At 64.0% G+C, this 17,531-nt stretch overlaps 1 protein-coding gene across 3 annotated transcripts in view; it reads left to right on the top strand.

Annotated features, from left to right (window-relative positions):
• DAB2IP (DAB2 interacting protein) overlaps window positions 1-17,531 on the top strand; it is a 169,560-nt gene that overhangs the window by 54,394 nt on the left and 97,635 nt on the right. Inside the window, exon 1 of one of the 3 annotated variants that reach the window (XM_055131524.1) lies at window positions 11,925-12,141. The exons of the other annotated variants lie outside the window; for them this stretch is intronic. Within the exon in view, the coding sequence (XP_054987499.1) occupies window positions 12,018-12,141 (124 nt within the window). The 5' untranslated portion in view covers window positions 11,925-12,017. Of the gene's footprint in view, window positions 1-11,924; window positions 12,142-17,531 lie in introns of those variants that run through there. 3 annotated transcript variants of the gene reach the window in all.

The following is a 17,531-nucleotide window of genomic DNA, read 5'->3' as shown; positions in this document are numbered from 1 at the left end:
GGTTGCCTCAGGCTCTGGACAGCCTCCCCGCCTCCTTTTACACTTGGAGTTTGGGGCTCTGCTCTTTCTTTCTTTCTTTTTTTTTTTTTTTGCTTTTTGGGTCATACCTGGTGATGCACAGGGGTTACTCCTGGCTTTTCACTCAGGAATTACCCCTGGCGGTGCTCAGGGGACCATATGGGATGCTGGGAATCGAACCCGGGTCGGCCGTGTGCAAGGCAAACGCCCTCCCCGCTGTGCTATTGCTCTAGCCCCTCTGCTCTTTCCTTTTTTGAGCTACAGCCAATGGTGCTTCGGGGCCACTCCCAGCACCAGGCTCGGGGTCCCCAGGAGGTGCTGTGGGACCCTCAGTACTAATTCTCAGACATGGGTCACACAGGGAACCCACATTGGAAGCTCTCTCTCCGAGGCTCCTCTTTCTGTTCTGTTTCATTTGTTTTTTTTTTTTGGGGGGGGGTCACACCTGGCTATACTCAGAGGTTCCTCCTGGCTCTGCACTCAGGAGTCACTCCAGGCAGGCTCTGGGGACAATATGGGGCGCCGGGGATCGAACCCGGGTTGTCTGTGTGCAAGGCAAGTGCCCTCCCTGCTGTCCTGTCTCTCCGGCCCCGCTCTTTCTGGTTTTGAGTTCTGAGTTTCTGGCTTTGGCGAGCCCCCCGGGGCCGATGAAACAGTCCTGGGTGGGGAAGTCTTGGGTGCTAGTGACGGGTGCTGCCCACTCGCTCAGGGAAGGTGGGCTTTGGGGCAGGGCTCACAGTGATGGTGCATGTTTTGAGGGGTTGTTTTGAAAAGGGAGCAGCCAATCAGCTAAATGTGGGACCCTTGGGGAGACCCAGGACCGCGGGCGGGCTGTCTGCCGGGCACGCGGGTGACTGGGGCTCAATGCTGAACATCCCATATGCAGAGCCAGGAGGAACCCCTGAGCATCACCAGGGGTGCCCTCCCCCCAAAAAAAAACCCTAAAAATAAACGTGTGGGAGCGGTGGCCCTAGACCCTTGTCACCTCTCACCTGGACACTGCCCTTTGCTTCCTGGACGGCCCGCTGGAGGTAGCCTTCCTCTGAGGCTCGATTTCTCTAGCTGTACAATGGGCTGCATCGAACCTTCTGTCTCTGCAGTGTGAAGAAGAGTGGCAAGCCGATGGCTCCACAGGGCATACCTTTCAAAGTTCAGAACTCCCCTCACCCCCCGCCCCCGGGCACCCCCCAATCCAGCAAGCCCAGGTGGGGGGAGGGAGAGAGGGGCAGCGGGCAGCGGGCAGGGCTCTCTGTGACTCTGAGAGTCAGAGGTGACAGGTTTAGGCTGGGGGCGGGGGTCGGCTCCGTCTGGGTCCCAGCCCCACACCCGAGCCCTCGGGCAGGGGAGCGGGGAGGGGAGGCCCTGGGAGTCCCACGCGGCCCCTTCGTGGGGTGGCTCCCGGCCTTAAATTTCTCCCGGGAGCGGCCGGCCGGCCAGCCAAACGCATGATGAACCGGCAGAGAGGCAGGGCGCCTCACTCAGAAGATAACGGGGAGACGGACAGATGGACAGGCTATAAATCACGCAGCGAGGGGCGCGGAAACCTGCCGGAGGAGAAGCACGTCCCAGGCGGGGACCTGGCCTGCGGGGGGGCGCTCCAGCATCCACCTTGGAGCACATGTGGCCGTCCAGCTCCTTCCCTGTGACAGGGGTGGGGTGGGGTGGGGCAGGAACAGACAGTGGCTAGGACAGACAGATGTGAGGCAGCGACAGGAAATGGATACACTGCACAGCGTGGTGGGAACTTAGCTCAGCACCCCCCACTCCCTGAGCCTCAGTTTCTCCCCCGAGGCCCACACGTGCTCTGGGTGAAGGATCCCCCCCACTTCCCACTGCCCGCCTCCCACCCCCAGCCGGCAGTGTCCAGCCCCGAAGGTGCAGCACTGGCCTGGGATGGCTGCGTCCCTCCTGGCCTTGTAAGGGGACACCGGCCCGGGAGCCTCCAGGGGATATTTTAATCGGCCGCAGACCCGCTGCTAAGGTCAAGGGCACAGAGACAGGATACAAGGGGCAGTCGCGGCTGCTGCCCGGCCTGAGCCCACCTGACCGCTGGGCCCAGATTGGAGACTTCACGGGGGACAAGGGCCCACAGTGGGGTGTGGCTGTCCTGCCTGCCTTGGTTCCCCGCCGGCCCCGGGGTCCTGAGGGGTCTCCCAGAAGCTGCCGAGCCTGCGTCCTGAGGGAGGGAGACGGGGACGTGAGTCCTCGCGGCTGTGTGGGCCCACCCGTGTCTGATGACTGCAGGGTCCTGGGCGCTCCGCTGGGGAGGGCTGACCTCGACCCCCAGGCCCGGCATCTGCCCTTTCACAGCTGCCTTCCTGCGAGCCTTCGGGTCCTCCCCGGTGTAGCAGGGCGAGCCGGGAACTTGCCCAAGTCCCTCCACCTATGGGGACCCTGTGCCGTGTGGGCCGGTGTCCCAGGAGGGCAGGAAACGCAGCCCCAGTGGCTCCTGGGCCAAGGGTAGACCTCCCCCACCCGGCCTGGAGACCGAGGGAGAATTTTGTCCCTAGGCGGTCACTGTCCAGCAGGGGGCAGCACCGGTCAGCGCCTCCTGAGAAGCCCCCCAGGGCGGAGCCGGCTTGGTGGGCCTGCTGGATGGGGGTGGGAGAGAGGGGCCCTAGGAGGACCCAGGAAGCCCAAGGTTAGAGGAAGCAGGTCTAGATGGTTCTGGGGCTGCCTTATGGCTCCCTGCGTCAGAGGTCACAGGGAGGAGTGGGGTGTCTGGGGCTGTGCCAGGGCCCCTGAAGCCAGGTAGGTAGCTTGCCAGGCTCTGCAGGTACAAGGATCCACTCAGGGCAGCCCCAGCCAGCACCCCAGTGTCAGAGTCTGGTACTTAACCCAAGCACCACCTCACTTTCCTACCAGCACCTTTCTGTGCCTGTGATAGGGAACTAGAGATTGTGTGTGTGCCAGTGGAATTGTGTGCACCAATGTGTGTGTGTGTGTGTGTATCAATGAGAGTGTGTGGGTGTGGGTGTGTGTCAGTGGCCCTGGGTATCTCCATGTCTGTAGTGTGTGTGCTAGTATGCCCATACCTGTGTGCTCATGTATGTGTGTGTGTATGTGTGTGTGTGTATCAATGAGACTGTGTGTGTGTGTGTGTGAGGTCCCAGTGGCTCTGGGCATCTCCAGGTCTGCAGTGTGTGTGCTAGTATGCCCATACCTGTGTGCTCATGTGTGTGTGTGTGTGTGTGTGTGTGTGTGTGTGTGTGTATCAGTGAGAGTGTGTGTAGTTGTGTAGGTGTGTTTCAGTGGCTCTGGGTATCTCCAGGTCTGCAGTATACGTGCTTGTATGCCCATACCCATGTGCTCGTGTGTGTGTGTGTGTGTATCAGTGAGAGTGTGTGTAGACATGTGTAGGTGTGTGTCAGTGGCCCTGGGAATCTCCAGGTCTGCAGTGTGCGTGCTTGTATGCCATACCCATGTGCTCGTGTGTGTGTGTGTGTGTGTGTGTGTAGGGGTCCTGAGCAGATCTCAGAGCCCTGAGCCCTGGCCCAGGCTGGGGTGGCGCCGCTCTAACGGCCTCTGCAGGGCCTGGACAGTGGGGAGGGCACTGGCCTTGCATGTAGCAGTTCAGGCTGGATCCTGGTGTCCCCCGTGGTCCCGAACTCGGCCAGGAGTGACCCCTGAGTGAGTCCTGAGCACTGCTGGGTGTGGACCCCAGCAAAAAAATAAATGAGAAAATAGATGTAAGCGAAGGCTTCTGCAGGACGCCTCCCCCCAGAGGCAGCCCCGGGCTCGCACTGCCCAGTGGTGAGTGGACTCAGGGCGGCCAGACAAGACAAGTGACGCGGCCTCCTCCCAGGCCTGTGCCTGCGGCCGGCACCCGGACCCCCCCCTGCACCCGCGTCTGTCTGTCTGTTATTGATTAATGCCACCAGGAGCGAGAGCCCTGGGTGTGTGCGTGTGCGTGTGCGTGAGTGTGTGTGTGTGTGCGTGAGTGTGTGTGTGTGCGTGAGTGTGTGTGTGTGTGTGTGTGTGTGTGTGTGTGTGTGTTTGGGGTGCCAGTGTCCAGGATGGCATTCAACTTGTTTTCCTTGGCCCCAAACTTTGAGCTACTTCCTGTTTAAGCAGGCGCAGAAATTCTCGGGCCCAGCCCTTCCTCCTCCCCCCCACCCCCCGCCGCCCCCCCTGGAATTTCCAGACAAAATACACTTCCCAGGGCGGGGGCGGGGCGGCATTGTTCTCCGTCTCCCGAAGAGCCAGTGACAGTGGCCTGGGCTCCGCGGGGCGCTCCCTAGGATGGTCCCTGGGGGTGAGACCAGGCAGGGAGGCCCAGGCGGCCCTCCTGAGCTCCTGCCCACTCCCACGTCTCTTCCAGACTGGATACTGCGCCGGGGCGGGCGGGGGCTGCCCCCGCTTTGCAGGAGGGCGGGGGGAGGGTGCTCTGATGGGGAGCCCAGGGGCCCCTCCCTTGCCGTCCTTCATCCCGTGGTTCCTGCCAGCCAGCTCCCCCAGACTCAGGCCACTGAGTGTGAACTGCCCAGCTGCTGCCCGCGCCCTGGAGGGGGGCCTGGGCCCAGAGGGGAGTCACTGCCCCCCACCCAAAGGCTGGGGGCTTGGAGCCCGGCCCTCCCTCCCCCCCTCCCTCCCTTCACCCATCACATCCTCAGACCATCCTGTTCTCTGGCCTGGGCAGGACTGTGACTAGGACTGGCGGCCCCTCCCCCCTTTCAAGTTTGGGAGGCAATTAGTGAACAGTGAAATCCAGAGATAAGACTGTGGCTGGCTGTGACAAGGTGGAGAAAATTAAGCAGGGCTGTAGGGCACGGTGTAGGGACTGGGGTGGAGGAATTCGAGATAAGGCAGCTAAGAGGCTGTGATAGCGGAACTAGCCTGAATGACCGGAAGGGGCTTACCACCTAACCTGGAGCAGGGGGGACAGCATGTGCAAAGGGCCTGTGGTGGAACCCTGTTTCACGTGTTCAAGGACTGGGAAGAGCGCCAGTGAATCCAAAGCCATGTTTTCCGGTGGCTCCCCGCAAAAGGCTGCTTGAAAGTTCTTTGAACAACACACATTCCACGGGGTAGGGATATAGGTCGGCCATTTAGCACCGGCCCTGGATTTGATCCTTGCGGATCAAACAACCACAAACACACACACACACACACACACACACACACACACACACACACACACACACACAGAGAGATACACACAGACACCACCTGAATTCCTTGTCATATTCCCACCAAGATTTACGTTTGGGGGCTCTTGGGGTACTGGGTACTGGGACAGGGGTCTTGTGACCTGTTTCTGGCCCTCTAGCAGGCCCTGTGGCTCTGCCTCCCCTTGTTGTGACTGAGGATCAGAGAGGCTGTCGCAGACACACAGCAGCAGCTGGCCTGGAGCCCGGGCCCCGCTCTGGCCTCTACTTCTCTCAGCCCTCCTTGGGGGCCGCGTGTGTCCCGCTTCTGCCTGGAATATCTTCTCACCCGTGTCCTTGATCCCGCCCCCAAATGCCCATAGAACCAGCCCCCCCCCGCCCCCAACTCACCCTCTCCTCCAGATTCAAAGTATGATTGTATATATTTTTTCTAGCCACACCTGGCGATGCTCAGGGCTGACTCCTGGCTCTGTGCTCAGGGATCACACCTGGTGGGCTCAGGACACCCTCTGTGTTGATGGGGATCAAACCCAGGTCAGCAAATAAATGCCTTAGCCGCTGTCCTGTCGCTCTGCCCCCCCCCCCACCAGCCTCCAGTCCTGCACATATCACCAATACAGCCTTGCTGGTGTCCACCTCGGCCTTTTTTTGCCTAGCCCCCCACTTCACAGCCCCGTAAGAAGACATTTTTCTGGTCTACTCAGTCTTCCAGCTCCATGTCAATGACTCCTCCTCCAGGCTGTCCCTCAGGACTTCTCCCTGCTCAGCATCCCCCAGTCTAAATTCCACATTGGATGGACTCCTCGACTTTTCCCTGCTGGGCCCAGCCTCCACCTCCTCTAGTCACTATTGTGTGAAACACACAGGAAAACAGCCCAGGGCTGGAACTATGGTGGAGGGACGGGGGTGGGGTGTGTGTGTGCCTGCCTTGCACTCAGATGACCTGGGACTTGATCCCTGGCACCCCAGAGGGTCTCCTGAGGCCCACCAGCGGCCGCCCCTGAGCGCAGGGGGAGGGGGTACGGGAGGGGGGAAGCTCTGACAATAAGCACATAAACAAGTGAATGATTATTCTTGTTTCAGGGGCCTTGCCCAGCCTCCTGGTCCTCCTGGCTCCGTGCTCAGGGGTCTGAGCCCCCAGGGCAGATGGCGCACAGGCCCGTGAGTTGAGCTCTGTGGTTCTCCACGAAGCATCAGTTATGCACGTCATTATCCTCGGGTGACGGAACAGAGAACACAGAGAGGTTCGAGCAGTGGCCTGGGTCACACAGCCAAACGGGGCAGCCTCGTCCACCGCCCGGCGCTGGCCCTTTCAGCTCCCGGCCCGGGTGCTGGCTACTGGGTGCTTCCTTCCGTCTTGGCACCTGCAGGGTTTGAGCCAGGCCCCTGCCCCCCACGAGCCAGGCTGTTGGTAGATGACCAGGCCCAGCGGGAGGGGGCTCTCGGACCCCCTCTGGTTGCCCAGAGGGGGACCCTCCAGCTAGAAGGGGAGGCAGAAGCCGGAGACCCAGAGGCTCGGCCTGGCCCATCTGGCCTCTGGCCGCGTTTCTGGGTCAGGTCAGAGCAGGGAGGGGGCAGGGCCGGTCATCCAGCCCGGCCATCTGTGCCGAAGCTGGGAGGGAGGCACGGGGGAGGGGACGGGGCCTGGGGAGCCCACCCCCGCGCCCCAGGACTGGAGCCCCGTGGGCAGCAGCCCGTGGACACCCTGGAGAGAGGCGTGGCCCACGCCCAGCCCCCCTGTGTGGGCGAGAGGTCACTCACTCACTCCCCGCTCGTGACCCATCTCTCTTGCCTGACCGGGCCCAGCCGTGGTGACAAGGCAGGGAGGGGGCTTCTGGGAAGGGTGGGCACCTTCAAGCAGCATCCTCGGCCCGGCTTCTGGGGCACGCACAGCGGGTGGCCGGGGACTCTGGGACTGAGGGATGGCGGAGGGCGGGGTGTGGGGGGGGGAGTTTCTCCATCCTGACAGATTCTCCGGGGACATGTCGGTCAGAGGTGATTCATCTCTGTCCGGAGACTTCCAGGACTGCCCTGGAGTCACACAGCGCGGGACAGTCCCCCTGCAAGCAGCTGCCACCCCCCACCCCCACCCCTGCTAGAGCCCTGCTCTCACCCGAAGCTCTCCTCCTGCCTGATTCTGGGCGACTCGGTTTAAAAGCCCACGTGTGCTCAAGGGTCCCCGTTGGAGGAGGCTCGAGGAAGGGAGAACTCCCCAAGCCCCCCGTGGGGGGCCGGGTGGCGGGAGGGGGCGCGGGGGGGCTTTGTTCTGCCCGGGAAGTGCTTCGTGCTCGTCGCTTCAGGGAGGGCATCTGTGATGCCTTCAGGGAGGGCTTGCGCGTGACCTTGTGGGCGCGTCTGTCCCTTCTGCCCGCATGGTCCAGCCTCGTTCCTGGAGCAGCAGTGACGTCACTGTGTGCCAGACAGTTTGTGACCTTAATCATGCACGTCCCCTGCCCCCCTTCCTCCACATCCCTGGCTCCCGAGACTCGGAGGTTGACCAGCCTGGGAGGGCGGGCTGGAGGCGACTTCCCCTGGCCGCTGTGGCCACACGTGTCCCGACAGGAAGCCGGGGGAAGGGGGGTGCAGGGCGGAGGGAGGGGGGGTTGGTTGCAGGGCCTGGTGGGGAGTCCCAGTCCTGCCGACACCCGATGTTTGGGCCAGGAGTGGGCTCCAGGGCCTCCCAGCCCTCTTCATTGCCTTGTGTCCAGGCTCATGGCCGGCTTTGGAAGGCAAGTTCCAGGCTGGGAACTCTGCTCTTTGCAGCCGGGCTGAGTTCAAATCCTGACTCCTCCAGCAAGCTGTGTGATCATAGGGAGCTTGCTAGGCCCCTCTGGGCCTCGGTCAGCTGTGTAAAAGGAAGGTGATCGCTTTCACCGGCCTCCTGGGCGTCCTGGTCTCTGAGGGACGGGTGACCCGAGGCTGGCTGATGGCCAAGGCTGAGCTCTGGAGAGCCACGGCATCACCATTAAATCCACAGCTCACTCTCCCCTCCAACCTTCCAGGGCAAACTTGGCTGGGGGGCTTTCTGGGGTGGGGAGGGGTCTCCACGTGTTCTCACACATGCTCACCGGGGTCGGGTTTCCCGACCTTGTGGTGCCAGCCCTTGTTTCAGTGATGCCTGCTCAGCTCGGGGATTTATTCCTGGTTTTGGTTTACTCAGCTTGTTTTGGGGCCACAGCTGGCAGTGCTCAGGGCTGACTCTGTGCTCAGGGATCATTCTCGGTGGGGCTCAGGGGACCATATGGGGCGCCAGGAATCGAACCTGGGTCGGCCGCCTGCAAGGCAAGCTCCTTACCCGCTGTGCTTTTGCTCCTACCCCCCACCTCCTTTTCTGACCTTTTTTGGGGTTATTTTTGGCTTTTTGGGTCACACACGGGGTGATGTTCAGGGGCCACTTCTGGCTCTGCACTCAGGAATTACTCCTGGCGGTGCTCGGGGGACCCTAGGGGATGCTGGGAATCGAACCCAGGTCAGCTGCGTATAAGGCAGATGCCCTACCCACTGTGCTATCGCTCCAGCCCCACCTTTCTGACCTTTAACCTATAACATCAGTAGTAAGAGGTGAGCGCCCCTTGCCCCCTGCCACCCTTGCCCCCTGCCACCCTTGCCCCCTGCCACCCCTGCCCCCGTGTGCCTCTTAGCTCTTACCATTTGCTGGGATGTCCAGCCCCGTTCGTGGCCTTCCACTGTCTAGCCCAACTGCCGTATGCCTCTTCCTGAGGGCAGTTCTCTGGCTCCAGGGGCCTCGCTGTGTCCACTGGCCTTCATGTAACTTGTCGACTTGACCCTCCCTGTTCTCCCCTGGGTCCTTATTCAAACTCCCAGGCCGGAGGGTGTCACCGGACCCTCAGGTGAGTCCCGAGCCAGGTTCCGAGGTTCTGGCCAGGCAGATGCAGGGAGAGGCCAGAGCTTACTGGTCAACGGCTCACCAACTGGGCAAAGCCAGAGGTAGGACCGGGGCTTTGGGGACCAGCCCAGCTAGCTGGGGGGCTGCAGTGAGTGGGGGCGGGGTGCAAGGGAGTTGGTGTCTGTGCCACTGGGGGAACCGCTTTGGGAGACAACCAAGGGACAGTGAAGTTGGTGTTGACTGCCTCTGCACCCCCCCCCACCTTCCCGGCACCTGTGGGCACAGGGGTCCCAGGCCCCATCCGGACCCCCGGACCCACTGGACAAAGTGTCTCAGGGGGAACCCGGGAATATGCACAGTTTCCGGGCACCATTTGGAGGCCAGAGGGAGGAGGAGGAGCAACCCAGGGGCGAGACTGGAGACTCGGCCTGGCGGGGCGGGAGGGAGCTCACAGCCCAGGGGGTGGGGGGAGTCTCCGGAGAGGGCTGCCCCGGGAAGCCCGGGAGACGGGAGACATGGGGGGGTGGCCCTCCCCCAGTGTTCCCACTTAGGGGAGGAGGGGGCTGGCCCCAGGGGGATCTGTTCCAGATGTGCAGCTCGGAGAGCCTTTGTCTGCCCGGCCCTGCATGCAGGCTTCCAGCTGGTGCCTGTCTGGGGCCCACCTCGGCCTGGGTGGTGGGTGGCGGTGCCCACCCCGCCCAGAAGCTGTTTCTGCTCTAGCTGCCGGACCTTCCTCTCGCCACAAGGCAGGGAGGTTGGCTCTCCTTGCAGGTGGGGAAACTGAGGCACGGAGCAGGCTGTGGGGAGGCCCAGCACGTAGGCCCAGAGACTCTGCCCACCCACCTTGGGTCCCCCCAGAGCGTTGACAGACGAGCCCCAGTGCGCTTCCTCGCGCTTCCTGTGCTCTTCCTGCGCCCCCAGACAGCCTGACTCATTAGGAGGCTCCTGTTAGGGGCGGAAATGGGGTGAACGAGCTCCCCCTGGGACTTCCTGGGGGTCCTCCGCCCCCCCCAGGACTGGTGGGTCTGGCTGTCCAGGCTATTCCTTCTGCAAGTGCCCCGTGGGTCCTGTGAGTGGGGTGGCTCTGGGTTCTGGGGTGAAAGGGAGAGGAGGAGGAGGAGGAGGAAGAAGAAGAAGAGGAGGAAGAGGAAGATGGGAGGGTGCCCCGAGGTTTCCTCTGCCCTAGGGGCTGGCACAGCGCTTCCCAGGGGTCTCCGTACTAGTGAGTCTCCAGGCCCAGTCTGTGGGCGCGGGCTTAGCTGAAGACACTAACGGGGTCTGCGGAGGTCTCACCCCTGCAGGGCAGGGCAGGGCAGGGCAGGGCAGGGCGGCTGAGGGCTGGGGTGCCCAGATGCAGTTTGGAGGAGCAGAGCCCCTCGCACCCCTCCCCCGGCCCTGGGACTTCGCCTGGCTTCCAGCTGCGTTCCAGGCTCCTCCTGACCCGGGGGCCCACCCCCGGTGGAGGGAGCCCAGGAGGGGGATCCCCTTGTCAGGTGCAAAACCCGGCCTGGACTCCTGCCCAGCCGGCCCCGCCCCTGCAGGCCCTACCTTCCAGCGGTTCCTGTGGCTTTGCAGGGACTCCAGCAGGCAGCCTTGGGGGAGCCTCCCACAAACTCATTCCTGAACGGGGGCCCTCTGGGGCCACCATGCTGTCACTTTCCACGTGACTGAGGCCCCGTCCAGTAGCTTGGTCTGGGCCTCAGTTTCCCCTTCTGTGCCTGAGGAGGGGCTGGAGCACAGGTTGGGAGAGGGATAACCCCGAGGAAGTGAGGAGCAGTGGCGAGAGGGTGTGTGGGTCAGGGACTCCTGGCCCCGAGCCCGGCTGGTGCTACTTCTGGTTCGGGAGGGACTTGGGGAGCGTGGGGGGCAGGGCTCGGGGTTTAGCCTGGTGGGAATCGCTCTGCGCTGCAGAGGGGGCAGGGGTGGTCCTGGCACCTGGCAGGGCCTGGAGGAAAGGACAGCCAGCGTGGTCAGGCCAGGCAGACCATTTCTGGCCACTTCGGGCGAGCTTGAAGTACACGCTGTGATTTAACTCTCCAAGACTCACGTGGGTCCAAAGGGGCCGCAGGAAAAGATGCCAAGTAGGAACAAGTGTCGGCTGTGAGATCAAAGTAGGGACAAGTGTCCAGCACCAGAAGGAGGCCGGGACAAGTGTCCTGGCGTGCGTGGGAGGCTTTACACTAGGGGCGCGGGAGGACTGCCCAGCCCTCACTCACGCCAGCTTTGGGACAGAGAGCAGCACTGCAGTGGCTCTTTCAGACCCTCCCTGCAGGCGATGCTAGGCTGGGTGGAGGGTCCGCGCGCTCCCTGCCCCGTGCCCAGGAGCGCACCACCTGTGTGGGTGTGCACAGCCCACACCCGCCAGTTCAGCCCCGCGCGCCCTGAGGTCGGGCCTGGGGTGGGGGCGTCTGGGCGCAGGCTGGGGCCAGGGGGCTCAGGGACAGGGATGCTGGGCATAGGCTGGGCGCGCGGGAGTGGGGGTGATAGGCACAGGCTGGGGGCGCGGGCCGGGACTCGGCAGCGGGGCTGCTGGGCACGGGCTGGGGAAGCGGACTGGAGCGCGGGGGTGGGGGCGCACGTTGGGAGTGATGGGCACAGGCTGGGGGTGCGGGCTGGGGCCGGGGGGCGGCGGCGGGACTGCTGGGCACGGTCTGGGGGCGCAGGCTGGGGCCGGGGGCGCACGTTGGGGGTGATGGGCACAGACTGGGGGCGCGGCGCGGCTGCTCGGGGCGCGCTGCGCGGGGTCCCAGGCGCTCGGCGCGTCCCGGGCCGGCCGACTCCAGGCCGGGATTTCCCCCGCGCTGCTCTCCGGGCCGGTGCCAGCCCGGCCCCCGGGTCCGGGACCCCGCGGCGGGCCCGGCTGCCGCGGGAGGCGGGGCGGGGCGGAGTTGGCGCGACTTTGTGCGGCGGCCGCGGCGCGGGCTGCGCGCGGGGAGCGAGCGGGGCGCCCGCCGGGCCGGCCGGAGCGCGCCATGGGGCCCGAGTGAGCGCGCCCAGGCCCGGCCCGGTGCCCGGTGCCCGGTGCCCGGCGGGCGGGCGGCAGCATGTCGGCGGGCGGCAGCGCCAGGAAGAGCACCGGGAGGCCCTCCTACTACTACCGGCTGCTCCGGCGGCCGCGGCTGCAGCGACAGAGGAGCCGCTCCCGCAGCCGGACCCGGCCCTCCAGGGGTAGGCGCCGCCGCGACCCTCGCCCCGCCGCCCCGGGACCCCCCTCCGCGCGCGCGCCCGGGCCCTCCTGGGGACACCGAGGCCGCGCGCTCGCTCGGAGCCCGGGGCGGCCGGGAAAGGGAGTTTGCCACGAGGGGTTCCCGTTTGCAAACTCTCCACGACGCCTCCTGCCGCCCCCCACCCCCGTGCCGCCGTGCACCCAGGGCCCTGAAGTCACGGCGTAGCCCTTTCTGCCCGGGCCTCGCCGCCCCCTTTCTTCCCCAGACCTCCCCGCCCCGCCACCCCCGGTCTCCTGGGCCGAGGGACAGGTGGGTGGGATTTTGGAGGGGCCGAGCCCCGTGTCCGGGGGCTGCTACCGGGGCTGGTGGCGCGTCCGGCACCAATCCGGCCGGGCACCGCCACTCGTGCGAGAGCGGGTCCCTCTTTGGAGACCCCGGCGGCCCCGGGAGGGGGAGGGGCGCGGCCGCCGCGTTTCTTTTCCAGTAACTGGATCCCCCGCTGGAAGTGCGCGTGTGTGTGGGGGGCGCCGCGGGGGCCTGGCAGAGCCGGGACTTCCTCCCTGGGCGGGGTGGGCCGGACGGAGGGAGGGAAGGAGGGAGGGAGGAGGGACCCCTGTGCACAGGGATCCGGGAGGGGACCCTTGGGGGAGGCTGGACCTTGGCAGAGTCCCCCACTCAGTGCCCAGGAGGGAGGTGTGGAGCCAGGCGGGGGGCGCCCGGTAGCCCAGCAGACTCGAGCCTTGTCCCTCCCCTCGCTTTACCCCGGCCCAGCGCCGCGCCTGACCCCAGAGGACGCGGGCCGGTGCGCACGGCTGGGGGATGCCGAGGGTGCCCCGCGCGCGCGCGCCTCTGTGTCCTCTCCGTGGCTCCCAGCGAGGGGTCAGCTGCTGGCTGAGCTTCCCCAGGGACTCCTGAGCACCGGCGCTGGGAAGGGGTCCGGCCGTCGGGGGCGGGGCTCGCAGGGTGCGGTGCAGGGGGCGGGGTGCTCATTTTCAGGGTTTCCTCCGGGCTGTTGGTAGCCGCTACCTTCTCGGAACTGTCCGCTGGCTGCGCGCTGCCCCGGCTGGGCGTGGGAGTCGGGGATGGGGGGGGAGTCACTGCTCGGAGACTCTGCTGCGCACCGGCCAGGCCGGGCCAGGCCAGGCAGAAATGGATTTGTTGTTCCCCCCCCACCCCCGCCCCGTGTTTTCCTGCACCCACCTGTGCCCTGCGTGCCCGTCGCTCTGCCCCTCTGCCCCGGTCCACCTCTGCTAGGTTCACAGGGGCGGGAGACAGCGCCCCCCCACCCCCCAGTGTCCAGTCATCAGCTGAGCCCAACTCCCAGTCCTGTGCATTCAGGAGCCCCTGGTCACTGAGCAGAAGTTTCATCCTGGGGAATCGCAGAGGACTGCACGGGGGAGGTGGCGTTTGACACTGCTCTCACCATCTGGTCAGGTGTTCCACCGAGTCAGGGTCAGAGTCAGATCCGAGTTCACCCAGATTCTCCCCCCACCCTCCCACACCACCTGTTGCCTCGTTACCTCTCCAAGCCTCTGGCGGGACTGGGGTGGAGAATGGGGCTGGAGACTAGGTTGTTTGAGGGGTGAGCAGTGGACAGGGGGTAAGACAGGGTGTTGGGAGGCCCCTACTGCAGCAGGGGGAGAGAGAGAGGGGCCGCCTGAGCCTGCCCTTCCTGCTGGGGAGCGCCTGCCTTCCCTCAGCTCCTGTGGCTGAGGAGACCGCACCCCTCTGGCCTCTGGCCCCGGCAGGAAGGGCACAGGCAAGCCCAGGGCAGGGGTGCGTATGCAGGGGTGGGGTGGGGGGGACTTGTTCAGAAACAGGAAAGTGCTGGGAGGCTGGGTGGGGTTCCTGCCTGCCTCAGCACCCCAATGCACCCCACTGCCCCTGCACCCCGCCCCACTGCCCCCTGCAGCCCACAGCCCACTACCCGCCCCCCCATGCCCCGCTGCCCCCACACCCAGCTGCACCCAATTGCCCCTGACACCCCACTGCCCTCGCCTGCACCCCACATCCAATGGCTTCTGCACCCCACTGCCCCTCAGGGAGGTGGGAGATCAGAGGCGCCTGAGGGGCGTCTGCAGCCCCCGGCTGTGTGAAAGCTGCGTTCTTGGGCAGGCCCGTCCTTTCTGGGGCTCGGAGATGGTGAGCCTGCAGGAGAAGGGTGGGGACAGGTGGAGAGCAGCCCTGGGCACTTCACACTGTGCCTGGGGGGCGGAGTCCTCTGAGGGGTCCTCTCCCTCAGAGCATGCCCCTCCCCGCCCCTGGGTCAAGGAAGGCTCCGCCTCTGGCGGGGCGGGGGGGGGGGGGGAGGCGGGGGATGGTGCCCTTGGTCATTCAGTGGTGGTGGACCTGTGCTGAGCTCCACTCTGCGGGGCACGAGGGTCACCTGGGGAGAAGGGGGGACGAAGTGTACATGCTCCATCCGCCCACCAACCCCCAAGCCCCCAAGTTGGCTGGGGGAATGACGTTGTTTTATTTATTTTAATAATCAATTTTTTTTTTTACTTAAGCTACCTTTTTACATGACTGTGTTTTCGGGGTACAGTTCCACACCTCTTCACACCACCACCGCCCAGGTCCTGGTCTGCCTCCGCTGCTCCCCCACACACCCTTCCTGGTCACCTCGGTTCTGGGGGTTCTTCTGCGGGCTCTCTCATAGCTCTCACACAGGGGGCATGAGCTGGCTTCCGTGCTCAGGGCTCGTGCTGCGGGGCGTGGCATGTAGGGTCTCTGTCCAGCTCAGTCCCCACGGGACGGAAAGTGGGACTCTGGGGGCCTGAGCGGTAGTCCAGCAAGAAGGGCGTTTTTGCTTCTCATTGCAGCCGACCCGGGTTCAATCCCCAGCATCCCAGATGGTCCCCCGAGCACCGCCAGGAGTGATTCCCGAGTGCAGAGCCAGGAGTAACCCCTGAGCATCACCGGGTGTGACCCAAAAAGCAAAAAAAAAAAAAAAAGAAGAAGAAGGGGGAGCAATAGTACAGCGGGGAGGGCGTTTGCCTTGCACGAGGCCAACCCGGGTTCAATCCCTGGCATCCCGTATGGTCCCCTGAGCACTGCCAGGAGTGATTCCTGAGTGCAGAGCCAGGAGTAACCCCTGAGCATCGCCAGGTGTGACCCCCCCCAAAAAAGCCAAAAAAAATAAGTGGGACTCTGGGCATGTCAAGGAGCCTCAGTTTCCCCGTTTCTCAAGTGGGGTTAAGACCACTTGCCCATCTCATACATTGATTGGTGGGTGACTTGGGGTGATGGGAGCTTTGCTTCTGGGAACTGCCGATTCTTTCCTTCCTGTCCTCATCTGCGCATAGAGATGTGTGTGTTTGGGCACCAGCCCTGTGCCCGGCCCTGCCCGCCCCCTGGGCCTGCGCAGATGTTTTGTCCAGCGGTGCCGGGTTCTCCCGCACACCCAGCCCCCACGGACCCACCTTGCCTGGCCCTGGGCCATGCTGCCTACAGGTGCCCAGCCCCTCTCAGGGGCCCAGGCTAACCTGAGGTGGTGAGGGAGTTGAGGGGACACTGAGGCACAGCAGGGGCTCCTCCCCAGAGCTAGGTGTGGACGGAGCCCAGGATGGAGATGGTGGTTCTCACGGTTGCTCCGGGTGGCAGCGATGGTAGGGAAGGGCCGGTGTGCCCCCATGAGGTAGCGGGCGCTGGGGGAGACCCTCAGGTCCTTTCCGTGGGGACCCTGACTTCAAGGGGGCCGCCTGGGGCAGCGCTTGGCCTCCCGGGGCTGAACTAGGTGGGCCTGGCTGTCTGTGGCTGCTTCTCCCCCCCGACTCTTAAAATGTCCCCCAGGGGCCCTGACACATCCCCCCTGGGATGAGCGTGTGAAATTGTCTCAGCCCTTTTCAGCCTCCTTCGATTGGCTCCTGTGGAGACAGACCCTGGCCCAGGCCCTCCTGGCCTGAAGGACTCGGGGCCTAGACTCTGTCAGGGGTGTGAGGGTGTGTGTGTGTGTGTGTGTGTGTGTGCGTGCGCGCGCGCGTGTGTGTGTATGTGTGTGTGTGTGTGTGAGAGAGAGAGAGAGAGAAAAGAGAGAGAAAGACTCGGATGTGAGGGAGTGTGTATGTGTGTGTGTGTGTGAGACTCTCAGGGGTGTGTGGGAGTGTGTGTGTGTGTGTGTGTGTGTGTGTGTGAGAGAGAGAGAGAGAGAGAGAGAGAGAGAGAGACTCAGATCTGAGGGAGTGTGTGTGTGTTTGTGTGTGTGAGACTCTCAGGGGTGTGTGGGAGTGTGTGTGTGTGTGTGTCAGGAGTGGGAGGCAACGAGTGTGTATGTGTGTGAGGGAGTGTGTGTGTGTATGAGTCAAAGAGTCAAAGAGACTCTCAGGATATGGGGGCCGTGGAAGCTCTCAGGGGTGTGAGGGAGTATGTATGTGAGAAAGAAACTCTGGGTGTGAGAGAATGTGTGTGTGTGTGTGTGTGTGTGAGACAGAGAGAGAGAGAGAGAGAGAGCGAGAGAGAGAGCGAGAGAGAGAGAGAGAGAGAGCACTCAGCATGCAGGCAGTGCCTCTGGGTCCGTCCGTGGCACTGCATTGGCCCCTGAGCACTACCACGAGTGGCCCCAAAATAATAATGAAAAAGAACATCAGCCTTTCCCCCCCAACTCCCCCTAAACCATGATTTCTAACACTTTACTGTTGTTTCTATTAACTAGTTCTTTTATTTTTGTGTTTGGGTCGCACCCGGTGGTGCTCAGAGCTTCCTCCCGGCTCTGCACTCAGGAATTATTCCTGGCGGCGCTCCGGGGACCATGTGGGGTGCCGCGTGCGAGGCAGGCACCTTCTTCCTCTGTGCCCTCTCCCCACCCCCACAGGCACTCCTCTCGACCCGGTGTTTGGGGGTCACTCCCTGTGACCCTGGGGGGGCCCACGGTGCAGGGGCTCCAGCTCGCTGAGCTGTCTCCTGGGCCCCAGCCCCCTTCGTCAGTTGGGGGTCTCACCTGGCAATGCCGTGGGACAGGTGGCACGGGTCCTGGGCCCGCAGACTCCGGGTGGCACAGTGAACCATGCTTGCTGGGAACCCCGGTGTTTGCTGGCGGGCTCGTGATTTAGAGACCCCCAAGTGCGCCCCGTGTGTCTGGCACCTTGTGGCCAGGTTCGAACCCTCCCCCTCTCCCCGCAGCCCTGGGTACCCATGGTTGGATCAGCACCGACTGAAACCTATAAAGATGGGCCCGGAGCGGGCTTGGCTCCAGGTGGGTGATCCCTGGTGGGCTGCATCCTCCAGGCGGGGGGTGGTGGGGGCCGCCCTGCTGCCCCGGATGGCCGGAGCACCCAGAGGAGGCGCCGCCTTTGCACTGAGGTCTCGGGAAGGCGTCGGAGAAATCTCACGTCCTAGTGCTGCTGTTCCAAGATGAGCCCCGATGGGGAAACTGAGGCAGCGGGACTTGTGTTG

The sequence above is a fragment of the Sorex araneus genome, chromosome 1, assembly GCF_027595985.1.
Source record: "Sorex araneus isolate mSorAra2 chromosome 1, mSorAra2.pri, whole genome shotgun sequence".
NCBI classification, from domain to species: Eukaryota; Metazoa; Chordata; class Mammalia; order Eulipotyphla; family Soricidae; genus Sorex; species Sorex araneus.
Note: the sequence above shows the minus strand (reverse complement) of the source record. Positions and strands in the feature narration are given on the sequence as shown.